The sequence below is a fragment of the Cololabis saira genome, chromosome 10 (assembly GCF_033807715.1).
Source record: "Cololabis saira isolate AMF1-May2022 chromosome 10, fColSai1.1, whole genome shotgun sequence".
In the NCBI taxonomy this organism is placed as follows: Eukaryota; Metazoa; Chordata; class Actinopteri; order Beloniformes; family Belonidae; genus Cololabis; species Cololabis saira.
Window position 1 is genome coordinate 2,441,162 of NC_084596.1, and position 14,272 is coordinate 2,455,433.

At 45.8% G+C, this 14,272-nt stretch overlaps 2 protein-coding genes and 1 non-coding gene across 3 annotated transcripts; 2 read left to right on the forward strand and 1 right to left on the reverse strand.

Annotated features, from left to right (window-relative positions):
- Positions 1-1,892: 1,892 nt before the first annotated feature.
- On the forward strand, positions 1,893-3,061 carry LOC133451779 (uncharacterized). Its single transcript, XM_061730923.1, has one exon. It carries the CDS (start codon positions 1,893-1,895, stop codon positions 2,775-2,777), a length of 885 nt encoding a protein of 294 aa, XP_061586907.1. The 3' UTR covers positions 2,778-3,061.
- A 1,984-nt stretch (positions 3,062-5,045) lies between these two features.
- Positions 5,046-5,921, forward strand: LOC133451780 (uncharacterized; the record flags this gene model as incomplete). The annotated part of the gene is made up of 1 exon (XM_061730924.1): positions 5,046-5,921. A coding segment is annotated over one exon (876 nt), but the record flags the coding sequence as incomplete, so codon positions are not given.
- A 6,003-nt stretch (positions 5,922-11,924) lies between these two features.
- trnar-ucg (transfer RNA arginine (anticodon UCG)) lies at positions 11,925-11,997 on the reverse strand. Its single transcript has one exon. It is a non-coding gene; the product is annotated as a tRNA-Arg (tRNA).
- Between the last annotated feature and the right edge of the window lie 2,275 nt (positions 11,998-14,272).

The following is a 14,272-nucleotide window of genomic DNA, read 5'->3' on the forward strand; positions in this document are numbered from 1 at the left end:
GCTCCGGCACGGCATCCCCGTCTCCTCCTCTTGATCTTGGGGGGGACGTCGGGTCTCTCATGGGGCGGCAGCAGCGCAGTGTTGCGGACTAACAGCTGATCCCTGCTGTAAACAATAGGACTGCTTGCGGGACCCCCGGACACGGACGTAAACAGCAAAAAAAGTAATAAAAAAGTTGAGATCAAAACGGCTGTTTTGGTCTCTATGGTGCAGAGTAGTATATTTAAACACTTACAAAAAAATAACAAGATTACAGATTAAAGTAGAAAAAAAGAGAGAAAAAGCTCAAAGGTGAGCAGGAGCTGCTGTAACAAGCTGCCACTCACGCAGCACCATCTTACTTACATCTTATTAGTACGATAATGTCTGCCTGCAGAGTTTGTATCTGGTTAAGAAGTTTTAATCTCTTTAATCTGTTCCCGGCTCCGTTTACATTCCAGGTGACAAACTTTAATTTATCCATAATCCAATCAGTGGTAATGTTGCATGAGAAGCTGTTGTATGTGTGTGTGCCATGTTATTCTAAATGTGTGATATATGTATTTGTACCAGTTTACCAAACCAAAACAGAAAGTGCAGCAGGGTGGGACATAGAGGGAAAAAAGAAAAAAAAAGGGGGAAAGGGAGTGAGGTGGGGGGGAGGGAGATAATTCTAATCATAAAAAAATTAGAGAAAGGAAAAAAAAAAGAAAGAGAAAGGCAATCACCAGTGTGAGCCTATAACTTACCGAGACTAGCAGAGCAAAAATTATTAATACATTAATATGTACCGAAAATGTTTTATGTAGCTATATGTAATCTAATCAGCATTTAGTGAGAAAGAAAGAGAGCAGAAGAAAATAAATTTGTACTCATCCTTTTTAGAAGAGCCAGGGGGTGATGTTAGGGTCGCGGTACAATTGTCCGTTCACGAACAGCTTGTCCACGGTGATGACAGCACGAGCTCCCTCCGTCATGAGCCTCCTACGGACCGGGAAGAGGACTCGGCGACGGTCCAGGATCTCCCGGGGGAACTAGTCGTTCACGGAGAACGGCAATCCGCGTAGCTGTGGCCCCCGTCTTCTCACCTGCTCTTTGTGTTTATAGTGTTCGAATTTAGCAACAATGGGCCTGGGTCTCTGGGCTTCGGGTCTTCTTCCTCCTAGGCGATGGACGCGGTGAAACGTGATGGAGTTCGCCATATCTTCCGGAAGTTTTAGGTGGTCCCGGATGAAATCCTGGACGGTTTGTTCAGGATCTTCATCAGGTTTCTCCGGGATCCCTGAGAACACCAAGTTGTCCCTCATGGACCGAGATTGAAGGTCTAAAACGGCCTCCTTTAAAGATTTATTCTCATTCTGGAGCCGGCTAAAACCCTCTGACATAGATTTCACCGGCTCCGTCAGACTGGTGTTTTCAGCCATCAATTTTTCCACCTGCTGGTTACCAAATTCCACCGCTTCTCTTAATGACTGGAATTCCTTGTGCAGGACTTCCACCAGGGATAAACGGGCGTCGTGGGAGGCCAAACGGGCGTCGATAGACCTCAGAATGTCGTTGGTGGTATTTCCTGGAGGAGAGATTCTTGGTCATCCACATTATTAGTAATCCTCATGTTGTTCAGTCAGCTCTGATCGACTAGGTGGAACTCTGAAGGCTTGCTGATTGGGTAACGTACTGCGTCACACATCGCGTCACTTCCTGGTGTTGCGGTCTGTTGCTGCTGCACGGCGTGCAGGCTCAGATCTCTCCGACTTTTTATCTAAAACTTAGACTGTTTTCTGGTAAAATAGCACTATATCTGGTACATTTCTGTCTTTATTTCAACACTCGCTCATTTTCTCTTCCGTAACTTTCACTGTCACCAATCACCGATACATTTTCTGTCCGTTAGCCTCCGTTAGCATCCTAGCATGGCCTCTCCGGCTCCCACCGCTTCACCTCTTCGTTGCTCAGTGTGTGAAATGTTTAGTTATTCCTCTGCCTCCTTTAGTGAAGACGGTAAGTGCTTAAAGTGTAGCTTATTTGCAGGGCTGGAGGTGAGGCTCAGTCAGTTAGAGGTCCGGTTCGGCCAACTAAACCATAGTCCGAGAGCCTCCTCAGCTAACCAGGCTAAGCTAGCGGCGGACCGGCCCGTAGCAGCTGAGCGTAGCCGCTCCCCTGCAGCTCCCGAGCAGCCGGCCAGTCAGGCCAGGCAGGGCAGCTGGGTGACGGTTCGGAGGAAGCGTAGTCTTAAAGGGCTCACAGAACACCACCACCCGCTTCATGTGTCTAACCGTTTTTCCCCACTCAGCGACACATCTGTTGAGAAACCGACCCTGGTGATTGGAGACTCTATTGTAAGACATGTGAGGCCGACTCCAGAGACCTTAGTTAGGTGCATCCCGGGGGCCAGAGCGGGCGACATGGAAGCAAATTTGAAGCTACTGGCAAAGGGTAATCGTAAATATGGTAAAGTTATCATCAATGTCGGAGCTAACGACTCCCGTCTTCGCCAGTCGGAAGTAACTAAAATGAATATTGTCTCGGTGTGTAACTACGCCAAAACCATGTCGGACTCTGTAGGTTTTTCTGGTCCCCTCCCCAATCTGACCAGCGATGACATGTTTAGTCGCATGCTCTCGCTCCGCCGCTGGTTGTCTCAGTGGTGTTCAGAAAACGACGTGGACTTTATTGACAACTGGGAGACATTCTGGGGAAAGCCCGGTCTGATTAGAAGGGACGGCATTCATCCCACCCGGGATGGTGCAGCTCTTATGTCTAGAAATCTGGCCAATGTTATTAGACACTCCCCCTGACAATGCAGGGTCCAGGCCAGGATGCAGAGCTGTAGTTTAACACACTTCTCTGCTGCTTCTCGAGGACCAACGCCTGCCAACAAAACTGTAGGATTGCATTATGTAATTAGCGACTCTAAAACTGTAGGATTACATGATATTGGCGACTCTGGCCAGGTGCCTAACAAAATAGAAGTGGTTGCAGTTCCCCGCCCTCCAAAAGTTCACCAGGTGCAGCGTTATAGAGGCGTTAACCAAGATAACCTTGTAAAAATTAAAACCAATGTACATTTGGTACCAATTACAGACCGAAAAATTAGATGCGGACTACTAAATATACGATCATTAAGCTCTAAGTCTCTGTTAGTAAATGATATAATTACAGAGAGCAGGAGTGATATTTTCTGCTTAACAGAAACATGGTTACAGGAGGAAGAGTATGTTAGTTTGAATGAATCAACTCCGCCCGGCTACTTTAATCATCACATTCCTAGAAGCACGGGCCGAGGCGGAGGAGTCGCAGCAATTTATAACTCCGGTCTCCAAACAAAAATTGAACCTAAGTGCAACTATAATACATTTGAAAGCCTCATGCTTGGTCTGAAATTTCCGAGCTGGAAATCAGAGAAGCCAGTTGTGTTAGTGGTAGTGTATCGGCCCCCTGCTGGTGCTTATCTAGAGTTTTTATCTGAATTTTCAGATTTCCTTTCTGGATTATTGATCAGCACAGATAAATTCATCATAGTGGGTGATTTTAACATTCATATGGATGTTGAAAGCGATAATCTTAAATTAGCTTTCGATTCTCTTCTAGGATCAATGGGTATCTCACAAAAAGTGGATAAACCGACGCACTGTTTTAATCATACTCTCGATCTCGTTCTCACCTACGGTGTTGAAACTGATGGTCTGTTGGTGTCACCTGTAAACTCCCTTTTATCCGACCATTACTTAATAACGTTTGAATTTAATTTTGTTGATGTTGAAGTGCAAAATAGGAGGTATTATTTTAGCAGATGTTTGTCTGATGAAGTTATTGTTAAATTTAGGGAGGCCATTGCTTATCTTACGACAGTGCGAAATAGTGATGTAGTCGAGGCCAGTGACCTGGGTTCTACCTCTGCAGATGTTGATTTCCTTGCTAGTAACACTGCTGATTTGTTGCATTCAGCTTTAGATGAAGTTGCTCCTTTGAAAAGGAGGGTTTCTAGCCGCAGGAGCTTAACTCCCTGGTATAATTCAGATATCCGCATGTTGAAACAAAACGTGCGTAAAATGGAAAGGAAGTGGTACTCTTGTAGGTCTGTAGACTCTTATCGTGAATGGAAAGATATTCTAATAGTATATAAAAAAGCCATTCGCAAAGCCAGAACAGTTTATTATTCAACGTTGATAGAGGATAACAAAAGTAACCCACGTTTTCTGTTCAGCACTGTAGCCAGGCTGACAAAGAGTCACAACTCTGTTGAGCCGTGCATTCCTGCATCTCTCAGTAGTGAAGACTTTATGAGCTTCTTCAACAGTAAAATCGCGAGAATTAGAGAAGAAATCAACCAGCCGGTTGTAGGTGTTTCTTCAGCTTTAGCGACTTCCCTACGCTCTGACTTATCTCTAGACTGTTTTGATCCTATAGACCTCCCTGAGCTGACTTCACTCGTTAATAGAGCTAAGTCAACCACATGTATGTTAGACCCCATCCAGACTCGACTATTCAAACATATTTTTTCTCTTATTGGTACGACAATACTGGACCAAATTAACCTATCCCTAAGTTTAGGATATGTACCACAGGTTTTCAAAGTCGCAGTAATTAAACCTTTACTTAAAAAACCTTCTCTTGACCCAGACACCTTAGCTAATTATAGACCAATTTCCAACCTTCCATTTGTGTCTAAAATTCTGGAAAAGGCAGTTTCAAGCCAGCTATGTGACTATTTGTATAGAAATGATCTGTTTGAAGTCTTTCAGTCAGGGTTCAGAATGCATCATAGCACAGAGACAGCACTGGTTCGAGTCACGAATGACCTCCTTATGGCCTCAGATAAGGGATTAGTGTCCATACTGGTTCTACTGGACCTCAGTGCTGCTTTTGACACTATAGATCATGGCATTTTACTGCACAGGTTAGAGCATGTTGTTGGGATTAAAGGGACAGCTGTATGTTGGTTTAAATCATATCTATCTGACAGGTTCCAGTTTGTTCATGTACATGAGGTTTCTTCAGAACAGTCAAGGGTCTGTTATGGTGTTCCGCAGGGTTCAGTGCTAGGGCCAATCTTGTTCAGTTTATACATGCAGCCGTTGGGAAGTATAATCCAGAATCACGGCATACACTTTCATTGTTATGCTGATGATACGCAGCTCTACTTGTCTATGAAGCCGGATGAAACAGAACCGTTAGTTAAACTTCAGGCATGTCTTAGGGACATCAAGGACTGGATGTCCAGAAATTTCTTGCTTCTAAATTCAGATAAAACAGAGGTTATCATTCTTGGTCCAGAGCATCTTAGGAAGGGATTAGATGGTGTTGCGATGGCTTCCAGTGCAACTGTGAGAAACCTTGGTGTTATTTTTGATCAGGATTTGTCGTTTAAACCATATGTCAATCAGGTTTGTAAAATAGCCTTTTTCCATCTCCGTAATATTGCAAAGATTAGGAAAATCCTCTCGCAGAGTGATGCAGAAAAACTAGTTCATGCGTTTGTATCTTCTAGACTGGATTACTGTAATGTGTTGTTAGCAGGATGTCCAAGTAATTTGCCGAATAGGCTCCAGCTGATCCAGAATGCAGCAGCACGAGTACTGACAGGAATTAGCAGGAGAGACCACGTCTCTCCAATGTTAGCGTCGCTCCATTGGTTACCCGTAAAATTCAGAATCCAATTTAAAATTTTATTACTTGCGTATAAAGCCCAAAACGGCTCAGCTCCGCATTATTTGCAAGACCTGATAGTGCCTTATGTTCCTGTCAGAGCTCTCCGTTCTCAGAGTGCAGGTTTACTCGTAGTTCCTAGAGTATCTAAATGTAGATTTGGAGGGCGGGCGTTCTGCTATCAGGCACCATTACTATGGAACCAACTTCCAATCTGGGTTAAGGAGGCTGACACCACCTCCACCTTTAAAACTAAACTTAAAACATTTCTGTTTAGTAAAGCCTATAGTTAGTGTTTAGTAAACCTCTAGCTGGTGTTGGTAAATCTCTAGGTAGTGTAAACTTTAGTGTGTCAGAGTCGCTCCTGTAGTTTCTTGTGCTGGCCCACCCTTCTCCTCCCTTTTCTCTCTTTTGTCCATGTTGCAGCATCCTTTGCCGGACACCGGAACCTGCAGGTGGTCGTGGGTGGCTTGTAGCTTGCATTACGGAGCACAAGTCTTTCCCTGACCCTGCACCCCAACCTGGGACTTGCTGATTGGGCCGGAGCTTCGGGAGCTGCGTGCTGGCCTGCGGTCCCCACCCCTGGTCATCCCGTTGCTGCTTCCACCTGCCTGCTGTGCTGTTGACGTCCCCGACCCCCAGTCTGGCCCTCGGCAGGAGGGTCCCCGCTTATGAGCCTGGTCCTGCTCAAGGTTTCTTCCCTCCTAAAGGGGAGTTTTTCCTTGCCACTGTTTGGCTTAAGGTTTTTCTCCCACTAGGGGAGTTTTTACCTGCCATTGTTTATGTAATAACTGCTCGGGGGTCATGTTCTGGGTATGGGTCTCTGGAAAGCGTCTAGAGACAACTCTGTTGTATTAGACGCTATATAAATAAAATTGAATTGAATTGAAGAGATTGCTCCAGGAGGATCCTCAGGTCGTGACCGCTTGGGAGTCGAAGCAGCTGCGCCACCAGACTTCTTCACCATGACTAGTCTCTCAAAACACTCGTCTATGAATGGGTCTAAAGATTCGCTTTGCTTTGCTCCAGGTTTGGTTCGTAACTGTATAATATGTCTATAAACTACCCTTTTGTTATTTTAATCTGAGTATATAATCGTTTTTAAAGCATTTATTGAAAACAAAAGTACTACCTCGCCGTGTTGGATTCTGCTGCCAGATTCTGTAGCTCTTGCGATATTACCACATCTCGTGGTGCGTTCGCTGCTGCTCAGAGAATCCCCGCTGCTGCTCAGAGATTCCCGCTGCTGCGCACACTCCACTTGACTTGTTTTAAAAGGCGTGTGTGGCGGTGCAGTGAGCAGCAGTGAGAGGTAACTAGGCAACGGAGCGCGAAGGGGAGGCCGTCTGCAGTGCCGGCAGAGAGCGTACCGACATATGTTGCTGTCTTCTATTGCCGCTTTTGCACTAGTACCACCTCAGCTCGGTTCTACCCGTTTTGCGCTTTTGCATTAGGGCTGAGACGGGTAGAGCCGCTCCAAGCCGATACCTCTGATTGGTCGGGGGCGGGGCCGTCATCACCCTCCACGCCACCGATTGGTCGGGGGGCGGGGCCGTCACCACCCTCCTCGCCACCGATTGGTCGGGGGGCGGGGCCGTCAAACATTTGAATCAGGAAGCGGGAGTCAGCGCGAGGCGACTCGCGGCGATTTTATTATACAGCACAAACGTCTGTTTGGTGATCCAACTCTGAGGTGCAGATGTTCATAAACCTGGTGGCTGTCGAGAAAAAATTAAAAAAGCGATGTAGACGGGCTGTTTTTTTCTCAGCCGCTCGCGGCTCCAGCTGATTTCTGATCAGCGCCGACACAAACAAAGGTGCTGCTCAATCGAGTACGTCACAGCAGCTTCACCCCACCCCCTTTGATCTACCCTTTGATCTGCATTTACATGTTTACATCCTGTTCCTTCCAGCTGTTGGCCTTTTGTTACAAACCATATAATGTCAGAATGTTTTCCATGACACTTCGAGCAGAGATCTTTGAGCAGAAGGAACTGCTGCAGCTCATCTGGTGCTGCAGCAGAGCTGATAGATGCACTTCACAACTCTGAGCCGTTCTTGACCCAGTAAACATCCCAGAACCACAGCAGTGTGGTTTTTCAGGCCCGTCACAGCACAATAACAGCTGCACCTTCACTCATCCATGACATGGTCTCCTTCTGCTGCTGATTCAGCAGAGATGAAACCAGATGAAAAGAATGTGTAGAAACTGTGCTGGAAGGTGACGACCACAGGACAGGACCTCAGAGATGCTGCATTCACGTGCATCTGTCCAAGTGTTGGACTGTTCCTTCATCAGTGTGTGAGAGCCATGTAATGTCAATGTTTGCTGAAAGAGACTGAGCTGGTCTGACCCTCCTCCTCATTCCAGGGTGGAGCCTGCTGGACAACGATTTCTGACACCAGGTCTGAGGAAGTGTAAGTGTGTTTTTATTTCATTCACACATTCAACCATCTTCACACTGACACATAACTCATTCATGAGTCCATCGATGATCAATGACAGATCAATAATAACTGCAGCTGGGTTGTTTGTTGTCTCCATCAGATTCCTGTCAACTCACCATCGACACAAACACAGTAAACAAATACATCAAACTGTCTGACAACAACAGGAAGATGATGTTAGTGGAGGAGGATCAGTCATATCCTGGTCATCCAGACAGGTTTCATTCCTGGCCTCAGCTGCTGTGTAGAGAAGTTCTGATGGGTCGCTGTTACTGGGAGGTCCAGAGGAGCGGAGGAGTTTCTGTATCAGTGAGTTACAGAAGAATCAGCAGGAAAGGAAGCTCTGATGACTGTGTGTTTGGACAGAACGATCATTCCTGGAGTCTGTTCTGTTATGATGATGGTCGGTACCGTGTCTGGCACAATAACAGACTAACATCTTCCTCCTCATCTTCCTCAGTCTCTGACAGAGTAGCAGTGTATGTGGACGTTCCTGCTGGAACTCTGTCCTTCTACAGCGTCTCCTCTGACAGACTGATCCTCCTCCACACCTTCAACACCACATTCACTGAACCTCTCTGTCCTGGGTTCGGGTTCAATCCTGGTTCTTCAGTGTCTCTGTGTTGAGTTCAGTCTCAGGAGTCTCCTCCTGTCAGAGAAACTGTCTCTGTTGGACAGATAGTTGAGTCTGTACATGTCTGTCTATGTTTCCATCAGAACACCTGAATCACACGTTGGTGAAACTTTTCTGAACTTTTCCTTGGAAACTTCTTCCTCTTCCGGTCCTTTAAAGGTGAAGCTGCCGTTATTCAAGGATCCACATGTTGTTCTTCTGTCTGTTTCCAGTCAGAGCTTCACAGTGAACAGCAGCATGATGTTTCTCTGCAGCTCAGTTCAGCTGAGATCATTCACTTCATGTTCAGCTGCAGGTAGTTTGCTGCACATGTGACCGACTGTGATGTCAGAGAGGAATCACTGAGCTGCAATCAGCCCAGATGAAGTTACAACCTGCTGACAGATCTGAGCACAAGGTTGCTGTGCATTCTGGTCTTTATTCACACCACTTCCTGTTCCAGCCATGACGTCACTACTGGACTGTCAGGTCTCTGTCAGGGTAAAGTGTTTGTTTGTATGTGAGCTCTCACCAAGATGAGTAAGATGATCCATCCATCATCTAGAACTGCTTCTTCATGTTCAGGGTCCCGGGGGTCGGCCTGGTTGATTTTAAATGTAATATGATGATTGTTATGTACATTTGTCAGTAGAAGGAGAAATCAACAACAATAATGTGCTTCTATGGTTCCTAGACTGTAGTAGAACTGGACAACCCCTTCATGACGTCATCTGTAACGTTGTTTTCAGCTCTCATTTTCTAACCTAATGTTTCAGTTAGTCAAGAAACTGTTTGGAAATAAGATGTTTTTATTGCAACCACAGGTTTTATGGTCCATCGTCCCCTGGATCACATTTCTACCAAATCTATATTTCTGTAGATACCAAATATAATCCGCTGTTTTCCTGCATCAAAAGCTGATTCAGTATCTAGAGTGCAGACTGCAGCTCGGGGAGGTAGTTTTGTGGATTACTGATCAATATTAAAGTGTTTATGATGTCACCACATGAGTGTTGGTTTTTCTTTAAGCCGCTTAGATAAATGTCATTCTGGTTGCTGCCATCTTGTCCATACAAATCAACCATCAGCATCGATGTCAACTACTGTCCACAGACGCAAAAGGGGAACAAGTCCTGGTGTCAGCCTCCGTACAACTTGACTGGAACATATTTATGACCAAATAAATGTTGGAAACAGCCAGATCCAGACCTGCAGTTATTCTGTTGACCACTAGGGTCCAGATCCAGACCTGCAGGTCCTCTACAGACCACTAGGGTCCAGATCCAGACCTGCAGTTATTCTGTTGACCACTAGGGTCCAGATCCAGACCTGCAGTTATTCTGTTGACCACTAGGGTCCAGATCCAGACCTGCAGTTATTCTGTTGACCACTAGGGTCCAGATCCAGACCTGCAGGTCCTCTACAGACCACTAGGGTCCAGATCCAGACCTGCAGGTCCTCTACAGACCACTAGGGTCCAGATCCAGACCTGCAGTTCTTCTGTTGACCACTAGGGTCCAGATCCAGACCTGCAGGTCCTCTACAGACCACTAGGGTCCAGATCCAGACCTGCAGGTCCTCTACAGACCACTAGGGTCCAGATCCAGACCTGCAGGTCCTCTACAGACCACTAGGGTCCAGATCCAGACCTGCAGGTCCTCTACAGACCACTAGGGTCCAGATCCAGACCTGCAGGTCCTCTACAGACCACTAGGGTCCAGATCCAGACCTGCAGGTCCTCTACAGACCACTAGGGTCCAGATCCAGACCTGCAGGTCCTCTACAGACCACTAGGGTCCAGATCCAGACCTGCAGGTCCTCTACAGACCACTAGGGTCCAGATCCAGACCTGCAGGTCCTCTACAGACCACTAGGGTCCAGATCCAGACCTGCAGGTCCTCTACAGACCACTAGGGTCCAGATCCAGACCTGCAGGTCCTCTACAGACCACTAGGGTCCAGATCCAGACCTGCAGGTCCTCTACAGACCACTAGGGTCCAGATCCAGACCTGCAGGTCCTCTACAGACCACTAGGGTCCAGATCCAGACCTGCAGGTCCTCTACAGACCACTAGGGTCCAGATCCAGACCTGCACTTCTTCTGTTGACCACTAAGGTCCAAATCCAGACCTGCAGTTAACAGATCATAATCGTACAATTTTTAAAGTCTTAAAGGAGCTTGAGGCTCCTTTTAAGAAATGAGACTCTCTAGCGCCACCCTTCACCACGACGGCCGTTGGGGGTACTGCAGCCAACAGTGAAGCCGGCACGGGAGAACGGGGAGAACGCGCATGCAGCATCATGTGACGTCACATCCACAGGACAGCGCGGGAAATTCCGGCCCAGAATTGCAGCACATTTTGCAGCAACAGCCTGTTCAAGGCAACGGACAGATATACTAGAGGGCTCACTCTTTTTGGTTTGGAACGCTTCATCTGACATTATTACTAGAAAAATTAAAACATATACAATTTTTTTTCATAAATCCAGCCTCAAGCTCCTTTAAATAACCAAATAATACATCTCTTTGTGCAGTTATCTTTTATTAGAGATTTCTGAAACCACTTTTGTGTCTTCACCTCTTTTTGAGTGCTGCTGACCACGACTGCAGGATGCCAGTCAGGTCGCGTTTCTGTTACCTTGAGATTCGGGAGAAAACCCAGATATCCAAACAGAAATTCTGCAATGGAGACGGCTCTAATTCAAAAACCTCCAGATTATCCAATACGCCTTTTTACACTTCCAGGAGGTGGTTTTTCAGCTAATAATCCAGTTTAGTGTCAAAGTGGAAAACAGATATCAGTAGAAACACCGATCCTATGGAAGTAAATCTGTTCCATCAGATTTTGAACTCACCCAGAAAGATTTCACGCAGTAAATTAATTGATATACATTTTTCTGTAACTGAATTAAACTCCTTAATTTTTCAAGACTTTCTTTTCTCCACTATTTTTTCAGTGTTTTAAATTTCAAGAGCCAAAGATGAGAAATTCAAAGTAAAATAATTCAGATTGCCAAGAGATCAGCTGGTAAGCCATAGTCCATAAACCCTTTCCCCTGTTTTTAGTTGGGCTCCCTTTTTTGTGTTATTTCACCAACCCATGTGCCTATTTTAAATGATCAAATATTGTGTGTATTATTGAACTCCGTGCCCTCCGTGAGGGTAGCCAAGTCAAAGTGTCCTCTGAAGAATGAACGCGAGTTAGGAGACCAGATCTAACTATCTGAAGGCTCTATAACCACAGAGGGACTTGAACCCTCAATCTTCTGATCCGAAGTCAGACGCCTTGTCCATTAGGCCATGTGGTCCACGAGTTGCTCCTCTTTCTCATTCTATTGTTGGGGAGAAAACACCAACATGGAGACGAGGTGAACGAGAGTTTTAGGTGAAGTATGAATCTTCCACCGAAAGCCAACGTTATCCACAACGGTGCAAATGTTTCCAAACGTAGTGGGTGTTTTGAACACACCCAGGACGCTCAGTCAGGCTCCCTTCAGCTCCTCCCTCTGCTGCCCAGGTGCAGCATATCAGCTTCATCTGGACCAGTTGAACAATTTGTAGGCAATGCACCCACACTCAATGTAAATAATCTTTAAACTTTATGGTGAATGAAAACTGCCTGATCAGCTATGTTTTATAAAGCACATTTTTACATGAATAAAATAAGAATAACAAGAAAATAACACAACAAATGTTGAAGCACAACAGCCATGAAGACCATTTCTACAAGTGTTTGAACCAGCAATTTTAAATGTCTCATACCTGTTTAGATGTTTTTGTATAAGATTAAGGAAGAAGAACAACAGCAGAGGGCGCTGTTGCTACATTTGGTAACGTGCACAATTCAGAGGCGTCCTGGCTACTTTTGTGCCCTGGGTGAACTGTCCAACAATCAGATAAATCAATCACCGTGTGAGAGGAGAAGGTGAAGACTTGATTCAAACATGTGGAAGAATCCTTTCCACAGCCCTAGTGGCCTAATTCAATTTTCAATTCAATTTTATTTATATAGCGTCTAATACAACAGAGTTGTCTCTAGACGCTTTACAGAGACCCATACCCAGAACATGACCCCCGAGCAGTTATTACATAAACAATGGCAGGTAAAAACTCCCCTAGTGGGAGAAAAACCTTAAGCCAAACAGTGGCAAGGAAAAACTCCCCTTTAGGAGGGAAGAAACCTTGAGCAGGACCAGGCTCATCAGGGGGGACCCTCCTGCCGAGGGCCAGACTGGTGGGTCAGGGACGTCAACAGCACACAGCAGGCAGGTGGAAGCAGCAACGGGATGACCAGGGGTGGGGACCGCAGGCCAGCACGCAGCTCCCGAAGCTCCGGCCCAATCAGCAAGTCCCAGGTTGGGGTGCAGGGTCGGGGAAAGACTTGTGCTCCGTAATGCAAGCTACAAGCCACCCACGACCACCTGCAGGTTCCGGTGTCCGGCAAAGGATGCTGCAACATGGACAAAAGAGAGAAAAGGGAGGAGAAGGGGGGGCCAGCACAAGAAACTACAGGAGCGACTCTGACACACTAAAGTTTACACTACCTAGAGATTTACCAACACCAGCTAGAGGTTTACTAAACACTAACTATAGGCTTTACTAAACAGAAAGGTTTTAAGTTTAGTTTTAAAGGTGGAGGTGGTGTCAGCCTCCTTAACCCAGATTGGAAGTTGGTTCCATAGTAATGGTGCCTGATAGCAGAACGCCCGCCCTCCAAATCTACATTTAGATACTCTAGGAACTACGAGTAAACCTGCACTCTGAGAACGGAGAGCTCTGACAGGAACATAAGGCACTATCAGGTCTTGCAAATAATGCGGAGCTAAGCCGTTTTGGGCTTTATACGCAAGTAATAAAATTTTAAATTGGATTCTGAATTTTACGGGTAACCAATGGAGCGACGCTAACACTGGAGAGACGTGGTCTCTCCTGCTAATTCCTGTCAGCACTCGTGCTGCTGCATTCTGGATCAGCTGGAGCCTATTCAGCAAATTACTTGGACATCCTGCTAACAACACATTACAGTAATCTAGTCTAGAAGATACAAACGCATGAACTAGTTTTTCTGCATCACTCTGCGAGAGGATTTTCCTAATCTTTGCAATATTACGGAGATGGAAAAAGGCTATTTTACAAACCTGATTGACATATGGTTTAAACGACAAATCCTGATCGAAAATAACACCAAGGTTTCTCACAGTTGCACTGGAAGCCATCGATTAAAGTAGCCGGGCGGAGTTGATTCATTCAAACTAACATACTCTTCCTCCTGTAACCATGTTTCTGTTAAGCAGAAAATATCACTCCTGCTCTCTGTAATTATATCATTTACTAACAGAGACTTAGAGCTTAATGGTCGTATATTTAGTAATCCGCATCTCATTTTTCGGTCTGTAATTGGTACCAAATGTACATTGGTTTTAATTTTTACAAGGTTATTTTGGTTAACGCCTCCAAAACGCCGCACCTGGTGAACTTTTGGAGGGCGGGGAACTGCAACCACTTCTATTTTGCTAGGCACCTGGCCAGAGTCGCCAATATCATGTAATCCTACAGTTTTAGAGTCGCTAATTACATGATGCA

Coding starts and splice junctions, on each gene's coding strand:
- LOC133451779 (XM_061730923.1), top strand. CDS start 1,893: ATGGCCTCTCCGGCTCCCACCGCTTCACCTCTTCGTTGCTCAGTGTGT.